Source organism: Anguilla anguilla, chromosome 2 (genome assembly GCF_013347855.1).
Source record: "Anguilla anguilla isolate fAngAng1 chromosome 2, fAngAng1.pri, whole genome shotgun sequence".
NCBI classification, from domain to species: domain Eukaryota; kingdom Metazoa; phylum Chordata; class Actinopteri; order Anguilliformes; family Anguillidae; genus Anguilla; species Anguilla anguilla.
Genome location: NC_049202.1, coordinates 63766174 through 63793592, shown reverse-complemented (window position 1 = coordinate 63793592; position 27419 = coordinate 63766174). Strand labels below are relative to the sequence as shown.

General features: G+C 38.8%; 1 protein-coding gene, 1 long non-coding RNA gene and 4 gene segments (V, D, J or C); 5 read left to right on the top strand and 1 right to left on the bottom strand.

Annotated features, from left to right (window-relative positions):
• Positions 1 to 27419, bottom strand: part of LOC118220446 (titin-like) — a 435810-nt gene that overhangs the window by 94220 nt on the left and 314171 nt on the right. The window lies entirely within an intron of this gene.
• On the top strand, positions 2840 to 3370 carry LOC118220506. The segment is given in 2 exon segments: positions 2840 to 2954; positions 3048 to 3370. Coding segments are annotated over 2 exon segments (354 nt in total).
• LOC118220527 lies at positions 5050 to 8477 on the top strand. The gene is made up of 3 exons (XR_004763967.1): positions 5050 to 5110; positions 5781 to 5837; positions 7835 to 8477. It is a non-coding gene; the product is annotated as an uncharacterized LOC118220527 (long non-coding RNA).
• On the top strand, positions 13036 to 13908 carry LOC118220465. The segment is given in 2 exon segments: positions 13036 to 13140; positions 13301 to 13908. Coding segments are annotated over 2 exon segments (402 nt in total).
• Positions 15195 to 15771, top strand: LOC118220480. The segment is given in 2 exon segments: positions 15195 to 15355; positions 15449 to 15771. Coding segments are annotated over 2 exon segments (363 nt in total).
• Positions 23692 to 24466, top strand: LOC118220470. The segment is given in 2 exon segments: positions 23692 to 23883; positions 24077 to 24466. Coding segments are annotated over 2 exon segments (393 nt in total).

Below are 27419 nucleotides of genomic sequence, written 5' to 3'. Positions count from 1 at the left end.
GTATTGTTATGGGTTTATGCATTTGTTATTGGTGTGGGTGCCTTCAGGAGAAGCGCAGTCTCTAGTGGAAGAAAAGAGGACCTGCCAATCAAATATAAATCATTATATATTCAATGAGAAAACTCAAATATAAACAGATTTACTGAGGCCTGTTTTCTTTTTAAATTAAAACCCTACCTACACAAAAATGTGCTCTTTTTTCCATTTGGCTTTACTGTTACTTTTTAAACCAGGATAATTTACCCCAAATAGGAAAAATAAGCAAGCACTCATGTTAACTTCCATTTATATCTTGAGATATAACTGGAATGTATTCAAGTGTGCGTACAACTATGTGGTAACTGTGAGCCTTATTTCTGAAACAATATAATGCATCTAAAAGTACTGTTATCGACCAGCAGGGGACAGCAGATCTTCTCATAATGGATATTCTGACCCTCTGAATTTATCTTGTTTTTCTTCTTCATCCAACCACCAGTGATTTAAACAAATTCAGTCCGCAATATATCCTATAAAAGCCACTGAGAATTCTCCTCCCAACACTTGAGCATCACCTGTAAGACAGAGAGGGAGATCTGTGTGTCACAATGAGAGTTATTGTAGCATTAGCTGTGTTGCTGGGAGCCTTATCATGTAAGTGAGAATGCTATATTCCGATTTGAATTGCAATTAAGATTTTTCTGTGATATCTTCCAAAGATTTAGTTTTAGATAAAACAAAATGAGTAGTCTATTAGTTTTTGCAGTTTGTTTACATAGTTATTTTGCTTAGTGATGTACTCACAAATACCTTTTATTTCTGTCTACACAGATGGTCGCTGTGTTGAACTCACTCAGCCAGGCTCTATGGTTATAAAACCAGGAGAAACTTTGTCTGTGCCCTGTAAAGTCTCATATTCAGTTAGCGGTGATTACACAGCCTGGATCCGACAGCCTGCAGGGAAAGCACTGGAGTGGATTGGATATATAACATCGGGTGGTGGCACTGCTTATAAAGATTCACTAAAGAACAAATTCACCATCACCAGAGACACCTCCAGTAATACAGTGTTTTTACATGGGAGCAGCCTGCAGGCTGGAGACACAGCTGTGTATTACTGTGCCCGATACACACAGTGCAGTACAGCCACAGCAGACCTGTACAAAAACCCACCCTGATTAGTGTAGTGGCAAGACACAAACATTTAAGAGCTCTGTGAAGTTTGCACCCTGCATGATCAGAATGTGAATTAAAATATTTTCCTCCATTTGTGCTGCAGTGTGCCGATAAAATGTAAATCCCATAATGGTTTAGGACCTGTGTTTGTAACTCAAAAGATGTAGTTTAAATTCCCAGCTGGAGAGGTTTCTTTTAGGAAACCGTGAATGAATAAGTCATAAATCAATTTGGAACATCCAAAAGGTGATTTTTTTTTTGCTTTAGGAAAGCCTTGTGTTATTACACACAAAATACAACATTTTAGAGATATTTCGTTTGTTATTGTCACTGGTGTAAAGAAAATCTGTTCCTCAGTACAATTTATGTACATACAAATGAGCAAATCATCACTGTACTCAAATAAAAGGTCCAGATACAAACCTTACTGTTCTTGGTATATCTACAGAATATCTGACAACAATATACTGGGATCACAGGATATTAGTCCCCAGGGAAACACAAAGATGCACAAAACGCTCCTCATTGTGGATTCAGTCCCCAGAGAATTTTCTATAAAATTCATTTACAACGTGAGCTTCACCTTGAATACAGAGAGGGACCATCTTACACCACAGACCTACTAAAAAACAAACGCTGCCCTCCTTTTCTGTTTAAATATGAGCACAGCCTCTAAGCCCTGGAGAGGTGAGAAGAGCAGCTCACTGCAGCTCATATGCAACACAAACCATGTTCCCTGCGTCTCTGCAGAAGGTCCTGGCAGCTGCATCCTGTGAGTTTCTGTTTCTGTCCAACTGCTTAAAACCAGAGGAACACCCCACCCAAAAATAAATTAGAAGAATCATTCTGGCTTTGGCCTCTGCCTACTGCCACACAGTCTTAGGGTTTTTTTTATTGAAATGTTGTGAAATTCATAATTTTTCTTTCTTAAAGTGTCTATTCACTGGTTTCGCTCAGTCAGTCTGAATCAGAAGTGAGGGCAACAGAGGGTTGTCTAAAGTTCACTACCACTGTATCTTCAATATCAGTAATTACATTGTATATTTTAATGCATCATTAAAAACATGTTTTGCATTCATGAGATAGTCCTGAGACAAACAATTACTCAAAATACTATAATATCATTTCAAAGATGTGAAATTATATATCAAAACAACATCTGAAACTTGATTTAGCTTCTTCACAATGCTTAAGAATTTTAAAGGAAATCTACTGCAAATCCAGGTGAAATAGTGGCAGAAGCAGCCTACTGTTTCTAATTCTCCTCCAGGAGGGGGCACCATATTATCAAAATATTGGCACAAAATATGTATTATAAATACAGGGTCAAGAATTTAACACTGGATATCAGGATGCTTTCTATATTGTGTGATCGTATGATGTCTGTCTTGGACACTCGCATTAGATTGACTTGTGATGAACTGAGTACTGGGGAGCTCCTGAATCCACTCTCCCGCCCTCACCTGCCAGGAAACTCCCTGCATTCACTATGAATAATAATGCAACAATCAGCCATGGAAGAGAGACACATGGCTGTAATGATGAATAATACTTATAACTGCTATATGATCTGCACCCCATCTACAGCTCTGACTGCTCTATTTAAACAGTGTGATCTGCCCACCCAGTGAGGAGGAGTTCATGCAAACTCTGAGCTCTTTCTTCTACATTTACCTCTCTGCACTGAGGGAGGAGGAACTGTTGTTGGAGACTGACTGAAGGGCTAGCATATCAACTGTAGAAGTCTTTCACCATGAGTATTATAACCAGCCTGTTTCTGATTACAGTAATCTTTACCAGTAGGTTTAAATTTCTTATTCTTTTAGTTCTTACTTAAATGTTGATTTGTGAGGTTGTCAATAGTGAGTTCTAAGTCTTTCTTAATTTCACAGGTGTTAAAAGTCAGACACTGACTGAGTCTGAACCAGCAGTTAAAAAGCCTGGAGAATCCCACAAACTGACCTGTACAGCCTCTGGGTTCAGCAGCTACTGGATGGCCTGGATCAGACAGGCTCCTGGGAAGGGACTGGAGTGGGTGGCCAGCATCAATTATGGTGGTGACAGCATATATTATGCCACGTCTGTTAAAGGAAGATTCACCATCTCCAGAGACAACAGCAAGAACCAGCTGTATTTACAGATGAACGGCCTGACAGCTGAAGACACCGCTGTGTATTACTGTGCCAGAGACCCACAGTGAGAGAGAGTGAGGGGAGAGCCGCACAAAAACCTCTTTCCCTTTACCACACAGAGCTACAGCACAGAGCCCATGGGGATATATATGTTAAATGTTTGTATGTATGTATGTATGTATGTATGTATGTATGTGTGTGCATATGCATGCATGTATGTATGTATGTATGTACAGTTGCTACTTTAATTTATACATTCATTGTTTATTAAAAGTTGTAAATAAACAAGAACAGTACATTTTGAGAAATTAACTTGATAACCAAGTATAAACATATCCTTTCTGGAGTGTAAGTGTTTTTGAGGGTGAAGTTTTTGGTTTCATCCCCTCTGTCTCATTATGGGCCCAAGTGATGCTGTGGTGAACACCTAAATGAAACACAACATATATGCAGTGTTATCAGTGAAAAAAGGAAAACACAGGCACACTGTTAGGACTCATGCAATGCTCATAAAAATGATATATACAGTACTTCACAATGAAAAATTGATCAAAGTAAGTACTGTTTCAATATTCCAGAATGAGTAAAAATGTACTTTACATTTACTGTTTCATTAATACTACTATCAATGGACAGGTAATACATGTATTATGTGCCTCCTGAAGGTAGTGTATTTGCTTTAAAATATATTTATCTACATAAACATAATTTGAAGTGTGACCCATGTTTTGTTATATTTCATGGGAACATTTTAGAGATATTAAAGTTGTTTATTGTCACTGAGGTTATGGAGGACCACTCAGTGTAATTGAGCACATTGTCACTGCACACTAACAAAAGGTCCAGATACAAACCCAGCTGTTCTTGGTATATCTACAGGATATCTATATGTGACAAATATACTGGGATCACCTAATACTTTCTCCAAAGGAATCACAATCACACAAGAAATATGCTATCATTTACGTTTGTTAACAGAATGAGTCACTTAAAATTAGATGACAGCTTTCGAGTATATTTTAAGGAAACTAGATGGAATGTATTACGTTGCACAGATATTCAAAGCGTAACTCCTTCATACAATACCTACATGTATGCATTCAATCAGAATATGGCAAAGCTACATCATCATCTGCCTATTTCAGTTTTTAAAAACTCCACTGATAAAATCAAATTTATATTGTCCCCATTTTCACTGTGGAGCTCATAACCTAGTATAAAGTATAAAAAACCATCCAACTGGCACCGATAACCTTACAAATACCAGAATCATAATGTTTTTGGAGTAAGATTAGAATACATTTGGAAGCATCTTGAGGAACTGCTTACCCATAGCTGGTTGTGTGGACAGTTGGTCAGCCATATTGCAATTTGGCACAAAGACATGAATGGGATAGAAGAATGACCAGTCTCTTTGTACACTTTGTATGAAGATAAAAACTAAAAGAGTTAACTGCCACACTGTGTATAACCCTTACTCATGTGAAATAATGAGATAACCCATAAGTCCTGCAAAGATACTGTAATTTTCCTAAATTATTAATATATCGTATACCGGTTAAAATGATCAGGAGGTGATGGACAAACAGGCAACCCTTTGTCAAAAGGGGGGGGGGGGGGGGGGGCAGAGAGAGCATGGTATGGACTGGGATGTAAATTAGCTAATTTTACAATTTGTAAATGGACAGGGGTGTAATTTGTCTTTAAACAGTAGGTATATAACAGAATTACACCTGCGATTCTGTACCCTGAGTGCTGAAAGAGAACACCAATCATCCATCCATCATTTACCTCCTCCATATTTCACTGGACCTGAAGACCAGGTGAGTAAAACTTTTTCACAATTTAAGTGTTCAGGTGTTAAAATAAATAAGTGCTAAAATAAGTGCTGCTGAATGTTTGCCATTTGAATTCTTCATTTTTATTGGCTGAAAGGGCATACTTAAGGGTTTAAAATTGTACCCTGTATCTGTATTGTCAAATAAAATCACCTACATGACACGAATAGTACTTACTGTGTTGGTTTCCTGACTGCTGGTGCAACCCCCAAGTAGTAATGTTTTTTTCTCTTAAGTAGCCAGAAAGCAATCGTCTGAAGCACTCTTTAACTTATAGCTGCTACTAGGACAATGGAATTTGTTTATAAGCCACAGATATAGAGGGGAAATAGCACTAACAATATGGACAAAAATGCTACAGTACATCCATCCATTGGTTAGAATTAAGGGAAAAGAATCATTCAGAGGATCGTGAGATTTTCTCCTGCTGTCTTTATAATTTACATTGAATATCTCAGAAATCCTGCAAGTACGGTACTATGACACTCACGAATCAGTGCACTTTCTGTTAAATTTTTTTTTGTGAAATTAAATTGAAAAAAATTCAAATTGTTTTTACAAGATGAAAGCAATCCAATTATGTTCAGTACAACAAATTCTGAACAAATGCAATACGTAATTTAATCAAATAATTTTCTACACGGACTTGCATCAGTGATTTCAGGACTTTGAAGACCATGGAGAAAAGACTTGTTTTGTTCCTCTTCATCAGGTAGGTATCATAATACACATTGTAAGGTTTAAAAAGGACCAAGTTTAAAAGCTGCACATTAGCTCATTCTGCATGAATTCACTCCTAATGAACATTCCAAATTTACAGTTTATATGGCCGCTACAATAGGTGAGCCCCTTTTTGCTGATGTTTGATGTTTGTTTGATGTTCAAACTCTAAATTCCAATGGTAAAACTGATTGCAGTCTTCTTGAGTCCCACCACAGTGCTGAATGAACATGCTAGGGCTACTTTGCACAAATCTGGTGTTTCTCATCTTTTTTAAATTAGACAGGCTTAGTGCAAAAGTATCCACAATATGGACAGATGATTCAACAGGCAATAAAGGTTGATCTTAGTTTACCTTTAGTTTCAGAGTTTAGGCCAGCCTAGGCTTCCAATTGGTCAAAATTGCTGTGTACCCTTATTTTGTCAGTCAGATTTTTAGCATGATTAAAATTCTATATTTATTTGTTACTGAAATTGTTCATTCCTTCTAGAAGAACAAATAATTGTGAATATGAACTTAATTTTGGAGACATAGATTCATTCTTTTTTATTTGATTACTTCATAGAGACCAAAGAAATGTACTTATTGCCGTTTTACAGAGAAAAGATAACGAGCTGCTCAAATGTTTGAGCTACAGGCCATTGTCTTTTATCTGCAGGGATGTGAAGTTTTATGCAAACACACAGTTGTGGGTAAGATTATACACTTTTATCATACCAGTTTTATGAAGGGGAGAGGGACATTGGATAATATTCATAGACTCGTGCATATTGTTAATTTGGCAGACACATTACCTGATGACTGCGCTGTGTTGTCCCTCGATGCTGAGAAGGCGGTTAGAATGGAACTGGATTTGGGCCCAACTTTATCTCAATGATAAAAGCCTTTTATGGTTGTCCCACAGCTGCATGTCTTTCTGGAAACTGGCCGTCTTTTCAGTTACTAAGGGGGACTAGACAGGGTTGTCTGGCCTCTCCTCTTTGCTCTGTCCTTGGATCCCTTGGCACCGGCCATTAAGGAAAGTGGCCCAATCTCTCCAGAACATTATATGCAAACGATTGCCTTAAAAAAAAAAAAAATTATATATATATATATATATACATATAGAAGTCAGCATAGTACCAGATCCCTGTGTAATACCAGGTCCCTGCCTTTGTCTGCTGTCTGCTCAGTGATGATTCAGTCGTGTCCTTAACTTTGAACCAATGTAGAGTTCTCTTCACTGGTTTCACAGCAGCAAAAAAAAAAGCCTTCGCGCTTTGGTTCGAGAGTGATCTTCCAATATATCCATATATATACATGATCATTATTTATTTCAAAAGAGGGAAAGGAAGGAATTTTTTTGTTAAGATAGTGTTTCAGAGTCTGTTATTGTGTTTAGTACTTTTAATTATGTGTTTACAGAAGTAATTTCAATTGGTATTATGGGGAACTTGGGTATTATTTAGGCTGAACTAGTACATGGAATCATTGTTACTTAAGAAAAAGTTTTGTTGCTTAATGGGATCAAATACACCTATCCTACTCCCCCTCATTTATACATGTAAAATACCTAGACCGACTTAAAAACTGTGTTCTTTCTTTGTTACTCGTCTCTTCTATATGATCTTCCTATAGAATTTTTCCTGTACAGCAGTGTTAATTGTGTTGCGCCAAAGAATTAGAGTGTGCATATGTGTTCTAATAAAGAATGTTGATCGTAAAAAAACAAACAAAAAAACAAAAACAAAAAGAGAACATAGCCCTCACACATAGCCCTCACACATAGCCTCCCATTGTTAATTATCAAGCCAAACGATAATGCTCTATAAAGCAATGTTTCCCAGGAAAATGAAACAGTACAGTAGAAAACAACAGTGATCTGTAGAACTGAAGCATGCACAATATGTTGGACTACACATCCACAACACTTGCCCAGGATACAGTACAGCAGCTCACTTTGTTTCACTCTCTGATTAATAATGGGTGATATTTGCTTTCCTTTTCAGAGTCTTCACACTTCAATGCTATGCACAGAATGAGCTTTCATTTAATGAGCTGGCAGAACTTTATCCAGAATGGAAGAATCCTGATTGGATGAGGCAAGCTAATGAGGACCTGCTGCTTTCGGAAGTCACTATCCCTGGTGCCCATGATGCAACAGCTTTACGCGGTGGAAGGTTTGCAGAATGTCAGGCGTGGAGTTTAGAAGACCAGCTTTCAGCAGGGCTGAGATACTTTGATCTCAGAGTAGATGGCTCACTGCAACTGGTTCATGGACCTATAAAAATGAATATGAAGTTGGCTGAGGTGCTTGGCACCATAGTAAAATTTCTGAAGGAGCACAATAAAGAAACTGTTTTACTTAGAGTGAAGCCAGAAAATAAAAAGGTTACTGTATTTGACAAGACTATGGAATTATTAAATCAAAACAGCATAAAGCCATTTGTATACATGTTAGATGGAAGCAGTGACAACAATCCAAAACTTAAAACTGTCCGAGGAAAGATTGTTTTGCTAAAGCTTCCAGGTAAATTTAATTTTGGGATATCCTATTTTTCTACACATAAAAAAAATGAACATGTCGTCAGAAATATTAATAAGAAGCTGGCAATAATAGTTGAACATTTGACTACTGCCACTGAAAAATGCAAAGAGACTGTAACTTTGACGTACACCAGCGGGACAGGCCTAAGCTTTCTAACTGCAATACCTGCTCTAATCTATAAACGTACTCCAAAAAATGTGGCCAAGCAGATCAACCCTGAGATAGTGATGGATTTAAAGAATTATTTTAGAGACAACTGCCTTGGCATAATCGCTATGGACTTTCCTGGACCCGAACTGATTGCTACAATCATACAATATAACTTCCTTGATGAGAATAATAATAATAATAATAATAATAATAATAATGATAATAATAATAACAACAACAACAACAACAATAAGAATAATAATAATAATAAAAAACTCAAACAGTAATGATGGAATTCCTGTGACCATGTTCATATAGCAACAACATACTATTTGCACCAGTCATCTTCTACACAGTTCAGCCATTTTAATACCTGGTTCAAACAGTCACTCTGGCAGAGCAAACATAAGAAATCCTGAGTAATACTGTGCTGACATCAATTTTGAAATAATAAAATCCCAAAAGGCTGGATAGACCCACTCTGAATGATTTCCTTTATATTTTTTGTTTAGAGGCAATGGTGTATGGGAGTTGTTGCATATGTATTGTTATAACAAGAAATTAATAAAATGAGTCCACAAAAATAATGCGCACCTAACATGCATGTCTTTGAGTGTGGGAGGAAACCGGAGTACCTGGAGTAAACCCACGTGAACACGAGGAGAACATGCAAACTCCACACAGAGACGAACCTCCTTTTTGTGAGGCAACAGTGCTAACCACTAACAGCTAACAGTACTTCAACTCTCAGTCTCCTCATCTTGTGAGCTGAATTCTCTCTGATCTAAATTCCAGAGTGATGCTGGTGGAAGCGGTCTGCAGTTTTTTTCATTCAGCTCCAGGAGGGGGCAGCAGTGCTCCTCATAATGGACATTCTGACTTTCTGAATTTCTTTTGTTTTTCTCCTTCCTCCAACCCCCAGAGATTTAAACAAATTCAGTTGACAGTGTTTACCATAAAAGCCACTGAGAATTCTCCTCCCAACACAGGAGCATCACCTGTTAGACAGAGAGGAAGATCTGTGTGTGACAATGGGAGCTTTTATAGCATTAGCAGTGTTGCTGGGGTCTTTATCTTGTAAGTGAACATGCCATATTCATATTTTTAATTTAAATAAAAATTATTATGTAACATTTTAAAAATGTTTTAATTTTAAATAATGTAAAAAAAGGTCATTTTTTTGTGTGTTTCCATAATTTTATTGCTTTTAGATGTGTGCAGCAATACCTTTTCTATTTATGTCTCCACAGATGGTCACTGTGTTGAACTCACACAGCCAGGCCCTATGGCTGTAAAACCAGGGCAGCCTTTATCTATCTCCTGTAAAGTCTCTGGGTATTCCCTGACTGATAGCAGCTATGCTACACACTGGATCAGACAGCCTGCAGGGAAAGCTCTGGAGTGGGTGGGAGGCATATGGTCGGATGGAAGCACTGAAGCACAAGATTCACTAAAGAACAAGTTCACCATCACCAGAGACACCTCCAGCAGCACAGTGACTTTGCAGGGGAGCAGCCTGCAGACTGGAGACACTGCTGTGTATTACTGTGCCCGACAGTCACAGTGAGAGAAAGTCATGTGGGAGTGATACAAAAACTGCTTCAGACTTCAATTCACACAGTCAGCAACAGAAACAGTATTTCTTATATATGAATTCCCTGTATCCAGAAGTTTTAACCTAATATCAACAATTGAAATAAGCAAATTTATATTCCTAAGAATATATTTTTTTCACAACAAATATCAATGACGTTTTTATAAAGAATACCTGAATGTAGAGTAAGCTGAAAATATGTCAGAAACTGAACATGAAGAAGGAGAAGTAAAACACCATGGGAAAACATTTCAAAAGGGTCAAAACTGGAGAATAAATTACTCCAGGTGAAAATCGCATTTGAGCAGGCATTTAGATGCACATTCATGGGTTATTGGTTGTAGCTGAATATGGTTTACATATCGAATAACATTGCAACAGTTTCCTATGGTAAAATACACTTGGAGATGATTCTGTTGAATGTGCTTAGTTCTGGGAAATATAAATTGGAATTATTGTTATTGGGTCTTCTCTCTGCACCAATCACAAAAATCTAAACCTGAGCACAATCACAGGGACACTGTACTGAAGAAGATTCAGCTGTTCGGATAGGATTTTAAATTGACATCCTGACTCACTGCTGTCATTAAATATTCCATGACACCCATCACCATAAGAGTTGTTGGGGGGGGCAGGGAGGCTGATCAGAATATACCTGGTGATCAGTATATTATTTGAGCTGCTCTTACACGCTCAGATTACTTTCCTCTGGTTTAAATGGTTCTCTGCGAGCAGCATATTTCAGTTTTTACATTTCCTTTAAAGTATCTGCTGACAAATAACTCATTTTAGACTGAAAATCAGTTCTTCTGTTCATCTAAAAAAATATAGTTTCTATGGGACTGAATACCTTCTTTAGGCAGTATATATCTGGATATCAGGATATTATATGAGCCACTCTTACACACTGAGACAACATTCATTTGTTTAAGGTGTCCTCTGAACAGCACTACAGTAAAGATCACACTGCTGCAGACAAGATGCTTTGGAGCAGCAGGAATGGAGCAGAGCTGCATGGCTACTGAACATGGAACATGGCTCTTTAAATAATGCCATTTCCCTCTTGACTGTAATGCATATTATATGGGAAAACATGAACTACAACCTTACAATCTAGCAGTTGCTATATTGCATTTGCAGTCTACAGCTCTGACTGCTCTATTTAAACAGTGTGTGATCTGCCCACCCAGTGAGGAGGAGTTCATGCAAACTCTGAGCTCTTCCTTCTACATTTACCTCTCTGCACTGAGGGAGGAGGGACTGTGGTAGGAGACTGACTGTAGGACTATAATCACAGACTGCATTCAAAGACTTTCACGATGACTGTCATAACCAGCCTGCTCCTGATTTCAGTATTCTTTACAAGTATATTTAAATATCTCATTCCCATAGTTTTTACTGAAAGATTATATTGTGAGGTTGTGGATTGTGAGTTCTGAATCTCTCTTAATTTCACAGGTGTTAAAAGTCAGACACTGACTGAGTCTGAACCAGCAGTTAAAAAGCCTGGAGAATCCCACAAACTGACCTGGTTGGGTTGGGATATCAGTATGACAGCTCTAACGTGCACCACGCCCAGTCTATTCAGGGAAGATTCACCATCTCCAGAGACAACAGCAAGAACCAGCTGTATTTACAGATGAACAGGCTGACAGCTGAAGACACTGCTTTGTATTACTGTGCCAGAGACACACAGTGAGAGAGAGTGAGCGGAGAGCCACACAAAAACCTCTTCCCCTTTATCACACAGTGCTAATGTAAATAACTGGATTTACTGGCCAAATTAAAAAACAATACATTTTTTAAATGAAAAATAAATATCAAATAATGTTGGTGTCCATAATTTATTGGATACACATGTCTACATCAGAAGGAAAAGAAGCATGTTCCCATAAGCTTTTCATATTGATCAGATAATGATGCAATTTTGGTGCAACAAAAGCTGAAAGACCTCCTCCACTCAAAAACGTGTTTTCTTACTGTCAACTCCTTTTGGAAGCATACCTTTCACTATGCAGATTGATTTTTGAGCAGAACTTGTCACCAGAGCATCTGTTTCACGTTCTTCCATGGAAGGCGAAGAGCATCTACTTACTTCCCTGTAAATTGTGCTGATAGGATTTAAAACTGACATCCCAACTCACTGCTGTCATTAAATATTCCCTGACGCCCATTGCCATAAGTGTAGGTGAGAATCAGGGATGCTGATCAGAATATATGTTTGATATTTGAGGCGCACAATAAAGCCTGTGTGCATCTCAGAATTGCAGATTGTGTGGTTTGTAGGGAGAGGAACATTAAAACCAATCACATTGTTGTTGAGGCAAAAGTGTACAGTAAGATTACAGATTTGTACAGAGTACCATTCAGTAGTATTTCTCTTTATGTAAATTAGCACATCACTTAGTACATCACATTTGCATTTTCAAATAGTTTACGCCAACACTAGTTCCTGATACAATGCTACCGGTTTTAGTCATATCTGTTATTTACTAATAAAAACACAATATAAACAGATATATTGAGATATACACCTGCTTTTTCATGTGAGCACAAACATTTACAAATATCTGCTGTCATTTGTTTTCCCTGAAGTTACCAAGAAAATGAGAAGGGCAGCACTCTTTTGTGTTTTCATCAATCTAGTTGGCATGTTGTACATTGCGCAGATAATCAAATCATAATATCCTGAACATTCATTCGGTATTAACCCATAAGAAATGTTACAGATCAAAAGTCCAGAGCAATGGTGGTGGAAGCAGTCTTCTGTTTTTTTATTCTATTCCAAGAGGGGGCAGCAGTCCTCCTCATAATGGATATTCATACCCTCTGAATTTATTTTGTTTTTCTTCTTCCTCCAACTCCTAGAGATTTAAACAAATTCAGTCCACTGTATTTCCTATAAAAGCCACTGAGAATTCTCCTCCTAACGCAGTAGCATCACCTGTAAGACAGGGAGGTAGATCTGTGTGTGACAATGGGCGCTATTGTAGTATTAGCTGCGTTGCTGGGAACTTTATCTTGTAAGTGAGCAAGCTCTATACATATTTTGTATTTTTAAATGTAAAAATGATGTGATGTTTTCCAAAGTTTTACTTTAAAATAAGGAGTTTCTTTTTGTTTCCATGAGCATATTGAATACTGAAATATTCACAAATGTTTTTTTTACTTCTGTCTGCACAGATGGTCACTGTGTTGAACTCACACAGCCAGGCTCTATGGCTGTAAAACCAGGAGAGTCTCTGACCATCTCCTGTAAAGTCTCTGGGTATTCCCTGACTGATAGCAGCTACTGTACAAACTGGATCAGACAGCCTGCAGGGAAAGCTCTGGAGTGGGTTGGATATATATGCTCTAGTGGAAGCACTGGATACCAAGATTCTCTGAAGAGCAAATTCATCATCACCAGAGACACCTCCAGCAACACAGTGTTTTTACAAGGGAGCAGCCTGCAGACTGGAGACACAGCTGTGTATTACTGTGCCCGATACACACAGTGCAGCAAAGCCACAGCAGACCTGTACAAAAACCCACCCTGATGAGTGTAGTGTCAAAGCACAAACGTTTAAGAGCTCTATGAAGTTCATGTCCCAAGTGGTCGGTACATGAATTAAAGTATTGTCTATCGTTTGTGCTATGTTTGCACTGATGAAATGTAAATCCCATAATGGTTTATGACCTGTGTTTGTACCTCAAAATTTGTAAATTGAATTGCCAGTTGGAGAGTATGCATTGTAGATTTGAATATTCTTTTTCTAGATTGTTTGTCTAAAGATCCAGCTGCATAAATGGACTGTATTTAAAAAAATATAATTCACATTGGCTGCTTTTATTGTGAAACCATTAATGCAGAGGTAATAAATGCATTATGAACACCCAAAAGGAGAGTGCTTTATGAAAGCCTAATTCCTTTATAAATAAAATAGAATGAAACCCATTTCTGACACACTTTATCGCTACATTTGAGAGGCATGTACTGTAGTTAGTTATTGCCGCTTACATAAAGGAGATCTGCTCCACAGTACAATTTATGTACAGTACATGCAAATGAGTAGCTCATCACTGTACTCAAATAAAAGGACCAGAAACAAACCTTCCCGTTATTGGAACATCTACAGTTTATCTGTATACAGCAATATACTGAGATCACTTCATATTAGTCCCCAGAGAAGCACAACAAAGCACAAAATCTGCTGTCTTATTTGTGTTTCAAGTAGTTAACTTTTTTTTACCTGGGTAATATATAGAAAATAAGACAAGACAGCCCTCTCGATGGAATGTATGACATCTTGCAGATATTCAGATCATATCTATGTCAACATTCATTCCGAATGTAATCCCTCATCATTTTTACTGGTCTAAATTCCTGACTAATTCCAGTGAGAGCGGTCTCCTGTTTTTAATTCTCCTCCAGGAGGGGGCAGCAGTGCTCCTTTCTGTAGTTATCCAGCAGTCTTTGACTTTGCCTCCCTGAATTTGTGTTGTTTTTGTCTTCCTCCAAGACTGTGCATTACTGAACATAAGCATTAAACACTTGTTGCAGTAGACAACTCAACCGTTGTAGGTGAACTTCATTATTGCCATTATTTTAATAGTAATAACATGATCGTTCATTAGAGTGAAATTTAATCAACCCATGAGCATTGCATTTTGTCTACAAAAAATTAAACTGTAATAGTGGTGGAAGCAGCCTGCTGTTTCTAGTTCAACTCCAGGTGGGGCATCATAACATCAAAATATTGGCATAAGACATGTATTAAAAATACAGGGTCAAGGATTTAACACTGGATATCAGGATTCTCTCTGTATTCATATGCTGTGTGTCTTGGACACTCTCATTAGACTGACTGGTGATGTACTGAGTACTGGGGAGCTCCTGACTCCACTCTCCCACCCTCACCTGCCAGGAAACTCCCTGCATTCACTATGAATAATAATGAAATATTCAGCCATGGAAGAGAGACACACGGCTGTAATGATGGATAATACTTATAACTGCTATATGATCTGCATCCCATCTACAGCTCTGACTGCTCTATTTAAACAGTGTGTGATCTGCCCACCCAGTGAGGAGGAGTTCATGCAAACTCTGAGCTCTTCCTTCTACATTTACCTCTCTGCACTGAGGGAGGAGGGACTGCTGTTGGAGACTGACTGAAGGGCTAGCATATCAACTGCAGAAGTCTTTCACCATGACTATTATAACCAGCCTGTTTCTGATTACAGTAATCTTTACCAGTATGTTTAAATTTCTTATTCTTTTAGTTCTTTCTAAAATGTTGATTTGTGCGGTAGTGGATTGTGAGTTCTAAGTCTTTCTTAATTTCACAGGTGTTAAAAGTCAGACACTGACTGAGTCTGAACCAGCAGTTAAAATGCCTGGAGAATCCCACAAACTGACCTGTACAGCCTCTGGGTTCACATTCAGTGACTATTACATGGCCTGGATCAGACAGGCTCCTGGGAAGGGACTGGAGTGGGTGACCACCATCAGTAGTGGTGGTGGCAGCAGCACATGGTATGCCACGTCTGTTAAGGGAAGATTCACCATCTCCAGGGACAACAGCAAGAACCAGCTGTATTTACAGATGAACAGCCTGACAGCTGAAGACACTGCAGTGTATTACTGTGCCCGATATACACAGTGAGAGAGAGTGAGGGGAGAGCTGCACAAAAACCTCTTCCCCTTTATCACACAGAGCAACCATATAGAACTGGATTCACTGGCTGATTTAAATAATACTTTTTTTTCCAAAAACCTTTAAATAAATTTTAATCAATTTTGGTTTATTTTGTATACATTTCTACACCAGCAACTATAAGCTTTTTGTGCTGAACAAATTGTAATGCAATATTGGTTAAACAAAAGCTTAAACTTTCTTTCATTAACAGTTTCAGTTATGATTTCATTAATTAACATGCAGTGATGACCACCCCGGTGGTGTTGTTTATGATTCATAAAGAACTGAATTGCTTATACATAATATAATTGTGACCCATTTGGTTATGGGTTTATGCATACGTGTTATTGGTGTGGGTACCTTTAGGAGAAGAGCAGTCTCTAGTGGAGGAAAAGAGGACCTGCCAATCAAAATCATGTCACTATACATTCAATGAGAAAACTAAAATATAAACAGATTTACTGAGGTTGCCTGTTTTCTTTTTGTGGAAATCCAAATCTACACATAAATGTGTTCTTATTTCCATTTGGCTTTACTTTTTAAACCAGGATAATTTACCCCAAATAGGACAAATAAGCAAGTACTTTTGTTAACTTCCATTTATTTCTTGTGATCTAAATGGAACATATTCCAATGTGAATAAATCTGTATGGTAACTTCATGAGCCTTATTTCTGAAACAATATAATGCATCTAAAATTACTGTTACAGATCTAAATGATCAAGTCATGCTGGTGGAAGCAGACTGCTGTTTTTAATTTTCCACCAGGAGGCAGCAGAGTTCCCCCTAATTAATATTTTGACCCTCTGAATTTATTACCTCTGCCAGGCGAGAGCCTGGAGGGGATTATGTGTTTGGTCGTGCGGGGTGCGCGGGGTGGGTGTGTGTGTGTGGGTGTGTGTGTGTGTGTGTACGCAGATCTCGCATACTACTGGGCCGATCAGCCTAATACTTGTTGTGCATGCTAACAGCAGGCCAAGGACCTGAATTCTGGAATATTTTGCAGATCGGTCAATGACAAGTATTTTATTTGAATTCATTTCCATAATTGTCCATTTAAATACATTGAGTGCTAACTCCTCACTCCTCCTAACCGGCCGGTAGGGGCCGCAAGTGATCAACTGCTTCCGTTTGAAATGAAAGACAAGCGATGTAAAATGGCAATTTCAACATTAAAATGCCAACAAAATAATCCGCCAACTAACGGGGTATATTAATGTTTGAATCTGTGGCAATTATTTTGTTGGCCTTTTCACATTGAAATGGATATTTTACATCACTGGTCTTTTGGAATTGTTCCTGGCCAGAATGATTGTTCCTGTCCGCATTTGAAACAAAAGTGCCAGACTATAACGTCAACGTTAGCTCTGTCTAACACATCGTGGCTGAAAGGAGTGAAATTAGCTAAAATGTCACCACCTTTAGCGTTACTTCACTGAATCGGCGTTTTCGGGATTTTCAGTCGTACATGGTAAAAACTTGTAATGTTGTCTTTGTCTGGTTGCATTGATTGTGTAGCCTCTATTGTTGCATCAGCAAACCTAACACTCCTGGTGGAGATCTGCACTCTACTGAGTGAACTCTTCTAGTTTTGTTTGATTTTACCCTTCTGCCAACCCCCTGAGATTTAAACAAATTCAGTCCGCAGTATTTCCTATAAAAGCCACTGAGATTTCTCCCCCAACACAGCAGCATCACCTGTAAGACAGAGAGGGAGATGTGTGTGACAATGGGAGCTCTTATAGCATTAGCAGTGTTGCTGGGAACTTTACTATGTAAGTAAAGATGCTGATATTGCAGTCAAACATTTCCAATGCAGTTGTGTTGTTCTTCTGAGTGGCTTTCACAAAAAAGGTTATTAATTATTCCTGTTTGCATCATGAATTTTTTATTTGCAATATTGTTGTCTTTCACAGACGGTCACTGTGCTGACCTCACCCAGTCAGGGTCTATGGTTGTAAAACCAGGACAGTCTCTGACCATCTCCTGTAAAGTCTCAGGGTATTCCCTGACTGATAGCAGCTATGGTACACACTGGATCTGACAGCCTGCAGGGAAAGCTCTGGAGTGGGTTGGATATATATGCTATAGCGGGGGTACTGCTTTTAAAGATTCACTAAAGAACAAGTTCACCATCACCAGAGACACCTCCAGCAGCACAGTGACTTTGCAGGGGAGCAGCCTACAGACTGGAGACACAGCTGTGTATTACTGTACCAGATACACACAGTGCAGTAAAGCCACAGCAGACCTGTACAAAAACTCACCCTGATGAGTGTAGTGGCAGAACACAACAATTTAAGAGCACTGTGAAGCTGGAACCTTATGTGTTCAGAATATGAATTAAAATATCTTCCTCCATTTGTGCTGCAGTGTGCTGATGAAATGCAAATCCCATAATAGTTTAGGTCCTGTGTTTGTAACTCAAAGGTTGCAGATTGAATTTTGAGCTGGAGAGCATGCATTGTAGCCTGGAAAAGGATTTTTCTAGATTGTTTGACAAAAAATCCAGCTGCATCAATTGACTTTATGTAAAAAATAAAATTCTCATTTACTGTTTCTATTATGAAACCATAAATGAACAGGTAACAAATGCATTATCAATATCCAAAAGGTGAGTTCATTATGAAAGCCTTATTCCTCTATTAATAAAATAGAGTGCAACTCATTTCTGACACGCTTTATGACTACATTTTAGAGGCATGTACTGTAGTTACTTATTGCCAGTGGTGTAAACAAGATCTGCTCCTCTGTACAATTTATTTATATGTAAATAAGCAGCTCATCACTGTACTCAATTAGAAGGATCAGATACAAACCTTCCTGTTCTTGGTATATTTACAGAAAATCTATACACAGCACTGGATATTTATCTTTCAGAAGCACAACAGTACACAGAAGACACTCACATTTGTTTTTTCAGCAGTTACATTTAAAAATAAAATCAGGACAATGAACAGAAATTAAGACAAGAAAGCCCTCTAGATGGAATGTATATCATTTTGCAAATACTTACATCATAACTATGTGAACATTCAATGTGAACTCATTCCATTCACATTGTTGCTGATCTTAACTTTGCTTTATTTATGCGGGTGGTGGTAGTCTGCTGCTTTAAATTCTCCTCCAGGAGGGGGCAGCAGTGCCCTGAGAATGGGTATTCTGACCTTCGATGATCTTCGTCTTCAGGTTTTCTTAAACCCCCTGAGATTTAAACAAATTACACCCACACAATTTCCTATAAAAGCCACTGAGAATTCTCCACCCAACACAGGAGCATCGCCTGTAAGACAGAGAGGGAGATCTGTATATCACAATGGGAGCGATAATAACATTCACAGTGTTGCTGGGAACTTTATTTTGTGAGTGCCAATACTGTATTAATTTATCATCTTTTGAAGCAATATTATTTAATATTTACATTTAATTCCTCTGATTTTATTTTTCATAGAGTAAATTTAACCTGTAGACTTTGCATTAACAATTTTCTTTGATAACTGCACGAACCTTTGCATAATTAACTTTTCTTTAATCTCTCATACAGATGGTCACTGTGTTGAACTCACCCAGCCTGGATCTATGGTTTTAACACCAGGGCAGTCTCTGACCATCTCCTGTAAAGTCTCTGGGTATTCCCTGACTGATAGTAGCTACTGTACTAACTGGATCCGACAGCCTGCAGGGAAAGCTCTGGAGTGGGTTGGACGCATCTGTGGCAGTGGGAACATCTATTACAAAGATTCACTAAAGAGCACGTTCACTGTGTCCAGAGACACCTCCAGCAGCACAGTGTCTTTGAAAGGGAGCAGCCTGCAGACTGGAGACACTGCTGTGTATTACTGTGCCCGACAGTCACAGTGAGAGAAAGTCATGTGGGAGTGATACAAAAACTGCTTCACACTTCAGGTCACATAGTCAGCTACAGAAACAGTATTTCTTACATATAAATTCCCTGTAGTTAAAAGTATTAAACTGAAGTCAACAAGTGAAATAAGCAAATTTATATTTCTGAGGACTGAATATATTTTTTCCACAACAAATATCAATGATGTTTTTACAAAGAATATCTGAATATAGAATAAGTTGAAAAGTGGTCAGAAACTGAACATGAAGAAGGAGAAGTAAAACACCATGGGAAAACATTTCAAAACTGGAGAATAAATTATTCCTGGTGAAAATCACATTTGAGCAGGCATTTATATGCATATTCATGGCTTATTGTTTGTAGCTGAATATGGTTTACATATTGATTAACATTGCAACAGTTTCTTATGTTAAAATACATTTGGAGTTGTTTCTACTGGATGTGCTTAGTTCTGGGACATATAAGTTGGAATTGCGGTTATCGGGTCTTCTCTCTATACCAATCACAATAATCAAAACCTGAGCATAGTCACGGGGACACTGTACTGTAGGAGATTCAGCTGTTCTGACAGGATTTTTAATTGACATCCTGATTCACTGTTGTCATTAAACATTCCATGACACCCATCACCATAAGAGTTGTTGGGGGGGGGGGGGGGGGCAGGGAGGCTGATCAGAATATACCTGGTGATCAGTATATTATTTGAGCTGCTCTTACACGCTCAGATTACTTTCCTCTGGTTTAAATGGTTCTCAGCGAGCAGCATATTTCAGTTTTTACATTTCCTGCAAAGTATTTGTTGACAAATAACTCATTTTAGACTGAAAATCTGTTGTTAGAGAATATGAGTTGACAATAAATATACTTCTGTTCATCTAAAAAAATATAGTTTCTATGGGCCTGAATACTTAATATATTAAGGCAGTATATATCTGGCGATCAGTATCTTATATGAGCCACTCTTACACACTGAGACAACATTCATTTGTTTAAAGTGTCCTCTGAACAGCATTACAGTAAAGATCACACTGCTACAGACAAGATGCTTTGGAGCAGCAGGAATGAAGCAGAGCAGCATGGCTACTGAACATGGAACATGGCTCTTTAAATAATGCCATTTCCCTCTTGACCCTAATGTATGGTATGTCGGAAAATGTAAACTACAACCTTAGAATCTAGTAGTTTTCATATTTTATTTGCAGTCTACAGCTCTGACTGCTCTATTTAAACAGTGTGTGATCTGCCCACCCAGTGAGGAGGAGTTCATGCAAACTCTGAGCTCTTCCTTCTACATTTACCTCTCTGCCCTGAGGGAGGAGTGACTGCTGTTGAAGACTGACTGAAGGGCTATCATAACAACTGTAGAAGTCTTTCACCATGAGTATTAAAACCAGCCTGTTTCTGATTACAGTAATCTTTACCAGTATGTTTACATTTCTTATTCTTTTAGTTCTTTCTAAAATGTTGATTTGTGCGGTAGTGGATTGTGAGTTCTAAGTCTTTCTTAATTTCACAGGTGTTGAAAGTCAGACACTGACTGAGTCTGAACCAGCAGTTAAAAAGCCTGGAGAATCCCACACACTGACCTGTACAGCCTCTGGGTTCACATTCAGCAGCTACTGGATGGCCTGGATCAGGCAGGCTCCTGGGAAGGGACTGGAGTGGTTGGGATATCGGTATGACAGCTCTAGCGTGTACTACGCCCAGTCTATTCAGGGAAGATTCACCATCTCCAGAGACAACAGCAAGAACCAGCTGTATTTACAGATGAACAGGCTGACAGCTGAAGACACTGCAGTGTATTACTGTGCCAGAGACACACAGTGAGAGAGAGTGAGGGGAGAGCTGCACAAAAACCTCTTCCCCATTATCACACAGAGCAACCATATAGAACTGGATTAACTGGCCAGATTAAATAACAATACATTTTTTAAATTAAAATACATATAAAAATAATATTGGTGTCCGTAGTTTATTGGATACACATGTCTATATCAGAAGGAAAATAAGCATGTTCCCATTAGCTTTTCATATAGATCAGATAACGATGAAATTTTGGTGAAACAAAAGCTTAAAGACCTCCACCACCCAAAAACATGTTTTCTTACTGTCAACTCTTTTTGGAAGCATGCCTTGCACTATACAGATTGATTTTTGAGCAGAACTTTGAGCGCCCTTTTCACATTCTTCCACTGAAGATGAAGAGCTTCTCTGTACTTCCCTGGAAATTGTTCAGATAGGATTTTAAATTGACATCCCGACTCACTGCTGTCATTAACTATTCCCTGATGCCCATTCCCATAAGTGTAGGTGAGAATCAGGGATGCTGATCAGAATATATGTTTGGTATATGAAGTGCACAATAAAGCTTGTGTGCGTCTCAGAATTGCAGACTGTGCGTTTTGTATGGAGAGGAACATCAGAACCGATTACATTGTTGTTGAGGCAAAAGAGTACAGTAAGATTACAGATTTGTACGGAGTACCATTCAGTAGTATTTCTCTTCATGTAAATTAGCACATCACTTAGAATATCACATTAGCATTTTCAATTAGTTTACTCCAACTGCAAAAAAACTGCAACAAAAAGTATTTTGAGTTGTTAAGCGCCACCCCACCCCCAACAATAAAGATTTAAGTTACTAAAATTGCTATTTAGAGTACATTCATCCATCCATCCATTATCTATACCCACTTATCCTGGTCAGGGCAACGGGGGTGCAGGAGCCTGTCCCTGCATGCATTTTGCTAGAGGCAGGAACACACCCCGGACAGGTTGCCAATCTATTACATGGAGTATAATTTTACACATTATATATTTAGACATACATACTGTTTAAACTCCGAAGTGTCCTGTAAGGATATAACAGACTTCACTTTCAAAAAAATTTGATTTAGCTTTGAGCTCATCTGATTTTTTCTCCATGGAAGCGGAGGCATGCTGTCATTTAAATTTTGCCTGTAGTTAAATTTGTTAGCAGGATAATGCAAGTGTCAGAATTCAAGTGTTCTAGCAATATTTTCTAGAATGCATTGCATTGCACAGATATTCACATCATAACTAAATAAACAATAATTGCATCCATGAGCACTTTTTCTGACCTAAATTCCAGAGTAATGCAGGTTTAAAAAGCCTCCTGCATTTAATTCTACACCAGGAGGGGGCAGCAGTGCTCATCATAATGGAAATTCTGACCCTCTGAATTAACACAGGAGCATTACCTGTAGGACAAAGACGGGAACTGTAATCTCTTGGAAGCACGAACACCAGCAGACCCTGAGAAACTATTTCATAAAAGGACAGAAGAGCAGTCTTCAACTGTCAGTTTTGAGCTTTTCAGTAAATGTAGTTAAACTGCCAGATTGTGATATAAATAAGAGTAAGTAAACATGTGAAAAAATAAAAGTAGAAGTTTGCAGTGAATTTAGTAACAGTTATAGCCCACAGCATGGTTCCACACCCGCCTCCTAAAACATACCTCTGAGTGCAGGGGGCTCAGACCCCAGTTCTGGAGGTCTGCAGTCTGGTGTGTTTTGAGAAGTCCTTTCAATCAGCCAAGTCAAGCCAAGTTTATTTAAAGCGCAATATCACAAAGGTTGGGAAAGAAGTGCAAGGGTAATTTCAGGCATAAAGTTCTATTGCACTGGAGGCTGAGAACTCTATCCTGCGGTGTCCTGTGTGAACTCTACTGCTCTGGCACGGGGGGTCAGAGTTTACTTTGTTGATTGAACTCTTCTTTGAATGTGACTCTTCTGTTATGTTTTGACTCTGCTGAATTGACCGTTTCTCCATGCATTGGCTCAACTGATTTGATTCCAGTTCTGCACTCAAACTCTAACTAATAAATTCTAAACTGGCCTCATTAGTCACATTCCTCTATTCAACATTGGCTCCTGTGGCATGGCACCCCAATGTGGTGGCTTTTCTTCCACTGATTCACCTCCCGTAGCCTGCACTGCCTCCACAGGCATGAATCTTCCAGTCTGCACTGACTCCACAGGTATGAATCTTCCAGTCTGCACTGACTCCCTGGGGGTGACATCTCAATGTGTGGAAACAGGAAGAGCTGTATGCAAATCTGGCCTGTGTGTCACCGTCTATAACAGACCGTTCCTGTGAGAGCAGAGGGACAGTGATGCGCGCCAGTCAAAGTCGTCCTCACTGCAACTGCACTGCAAATATGATCCGTCTGCTCCTTCCCCTCTTGGCCTTTCTGCCATGTAAGTGGTTGATGACTTCAGTCTGGGATCTTCACGTTGCCACTGTTATGTTGTTTATGTCAAATATGTTCCATTTAGAATGGATTAAACTAGATACGTCACCCAGTAATGACGGCATGATAGTAATGACTATCAGTTTGCGATAACGCGGATTAACCCACGTTTTAATCCTGCCTTTAATCTCCTGTTTTAGGTCTGGACGCCATCACTTTGACCTCCTCCCCTGCTCAGGCCAAGTCACCTGGAGGGTCCGTGAAGGTGTCCTGTCAGGTTTCTGGGTACGCCTTGACAGATTACGGCACGAGCTGGATTCGGAAGCGTCCGGGGAAAGCCATGGAGTGGATGGGAATCATCTGGGGAGGCGGAAGCATCGACTCTCCCGCGCAGTTCAAGAGCCGGTTCACCATCTCCAGAGACAGCAGCAACGTGCTGTACTTGGATATCAGCAGCCTGCAGACTGAGGACACAGCCGTGTATTACTGCGCTCGACTCACACAGTGACGCAGGGCGGTGCCGCGTCTGTACATAAACCCACAGGCTGCCTCAGAGACACACGGCCTCGTGCTCCCCTCCAGATCAGTGAGAGAATCCTAATGCTGGCCAGCTGCATTTTATTAAGACTCCTGAAGGGGTACAGGTACGGCACCGTTGCTACATAAAAAGGCAATAGAAATATTGATATACTGTGATTCACACAAATCCATAATCTCCAGTTTTTATCTCTCTCCCTTCCCCACATTCTTTCCTATGGTACAGAGCCACAGACACATATTCAGCTTGTATTTGTACATTTTCACTTGAGTCTTCCCTGTAGTTTTTTTTTTTTTTTTTTTGCTTTATTCAGCATTTAGATTTTTGGTTCTTTCATGTCTCGTTTTATTGCGAATAAATGTGTTTCAAAATTGAATTTCAGGTGGGTTTTGAGCATGGGAATAAAATAAATAATTAATTGATCATTTTTATTAAAACAAATTCAAAATGTTTTAGAGCGAACAAGCACTGAAAAGAAACAGAGATGAGTTTTGCAGTTTAAAAATGGAAGTTTTGTTCCCTATCAAACTCCTGTGGACATATACATGAATGTAATGTGATGTAATGTGGTTTGCATAGCTGCAGAATATATGAAGACTTTGTTCATTTTTCCTTTGCTGTCCTGAACTGATGAAGGACATTTAACAAGTAATGAATGAATTAATTAATTTATTTGATGATTAAAAAACACATATAACACTGCACTGCAGTCATTACATACACTAAAAATCACTGAGGATGAAAACACAATAAAGCCCGAAGGCTTATTTCCATTGTGGTCCTCCAATATAACACTTAACACTCTACAAGATAAAAGCAAGACAACAACAAGACAGCAAGCGATGACAATACAATCAATATATAAATAGCAGGCGGCGGGGTAGCTATGTCAACAGGCTCATGCTTTCTTGGTCATAAAAGTTAAAATTGAATATTCTACATGGTACTTTGTAACCATTTCTTTAAGGCCACTTTAAACGTGCTCCGTGAAACACTCAGTTTCAGGTTTGTGGGCAGATTATTCCACTATACTGCTGCACAGCAGAGAAATGTGTTTTTGCCCATTAGGCTATTGAATCGAAACGGTATGAAGTCTGTCGAGCTACCTCTTGTAAAGTAGCTATGAGCAACTCTTAGTAGTAGGACAGGTCTAAGAATGCGTGTGTTCTCCAAACAAGGAGAAAAGAAAATAGTCAGGGTTAGAAAGGACCTGATGGACCCTGTGTGATCCCAGCATCTCACACCACAGTCCGACTAAAAAAAGCTCTGCCCCCTTTTCTGTTTAAATATGACCACAGCCTCTAAGCCCTGGAGAGGTGAGAAGAGCAGCTCACTGCAGCTCATTTGCAACACAAACCATGTTCCCTGCATCTCTGCAGACGGCCCTGGCAGCTGCATCCTGTGAGTTTCTGTTTCTGACCAACTGTGTAAAACCAGAGGAACGCCCCACCCAAAAATACATCATAATAACAGTAATTATTATTCTGGCTTCTGACTACTGCCGCACAGCCTTGCAATTTTTATATTTTCGGTTGAAATGTCATGAAATTCATTTTTTTTTTCTGTCTCAAAGTGTCCATTTCAAAATTTTGCTAGATTTCCAACAATTTTATAAGAAACATTCATTTTTCAGCAATCAAATAAAATGTATTCTTTCACATTATTTTGTGTGGTATTAAGTAACATTCTCACACATCTGCTGGAATGTTCTGAGATTTGAACAGCATCTGGAGAGTTAGAGCATTTTAATGACGGGAAAATAGCTATCAATACTTGATTTAGATGTGTTGCATTAGAATTTTAAATGCCTATATTTTACAATATTGCCAATATTTGCACAGGAAATGAACATTTTCTGTAATGAAACATTCAGTAAGTAATATTTGTGGAACATTCAGACCAACTAAGCGTTTATATACACACTGTACACTTTATGTAAATAGCATTTCCCATGAGAGGCAGTTATGTAAATCTCATGAGCCCCATGTTCTTTAAAACACAGAAATTACAGTACATACTCAGTGACGAGCAGCACTGTTCACTTCTTGTCTTTCGCTGCTGTAAATAAAATAAAATGGAGGCCTTAGTATTCATCATAGCTTTGCTGTTTGCGTTTAAATGTAAGGACACAGCTGATTTCATTCCCTATTTTCTCCTGTCTCACAACACTTGATTGAGTGGTGCTACAGCACTGGCTATAGAACTGTTGTAAAACTGTGTTTTTGTCCCCTTCTGCAGATGCTCATTGTGACATCACACTGACAGAGTCTGCTCCACAGATGAAGAAGCCTGGAGATTCCGTGAGGCTCTCCTGCAAAATTACTGGATTCTCACTCAGCAGCGACAGTGTGCACTGGGTTCGACAGGCTCCAAATAAAGGGCTGCAATGGGTTGGATACTTCGATGGTTCTTCTGACGATCGTTTCAATGTTACAGAAGATTCATCCAACAGCATTGCTTACTTAGACATCACCGATCTCCAGTCCTCAGACACAGCTGTGTATTACTGTGCCCGAGAGACACAGTGATAGAGTTTAAGGCCCTGCTGTACAAAAACCCTCCACAGATGATTTAGCAGGCAGTGTGTGACTGGCTGTGCTGTGTGGCCTAAAGACATTATCTGTTATTGTTTTTCTCCTGGATTTGCACCATAAGGCTTCATCACACATTTTTAAACAAAGTTGAAATGAATTTAAGAAAATAACAAATACATGTAATCCAACTTAATTATATGTATTCAATTATTCCTTCATATTAAGCTCCCAGTGGATTCAAAGTGAGCAATAGCTTGAGTAACAAGTGAAAGTTTGTAAAACACAAAGATTGTCAATCTTCGGCATGATTACACAATGGGAATATAGATGTAGGAGAATGTTTTCTTTGTAATATTTTATGGGATATATGACGTACAAAACAAGCTCCTGAATCAAAACCCTTGAACATAATGCATATACACTTCAACATTATGGCAATAAACAACACAAACTTTCAATTAGTCCTTTATT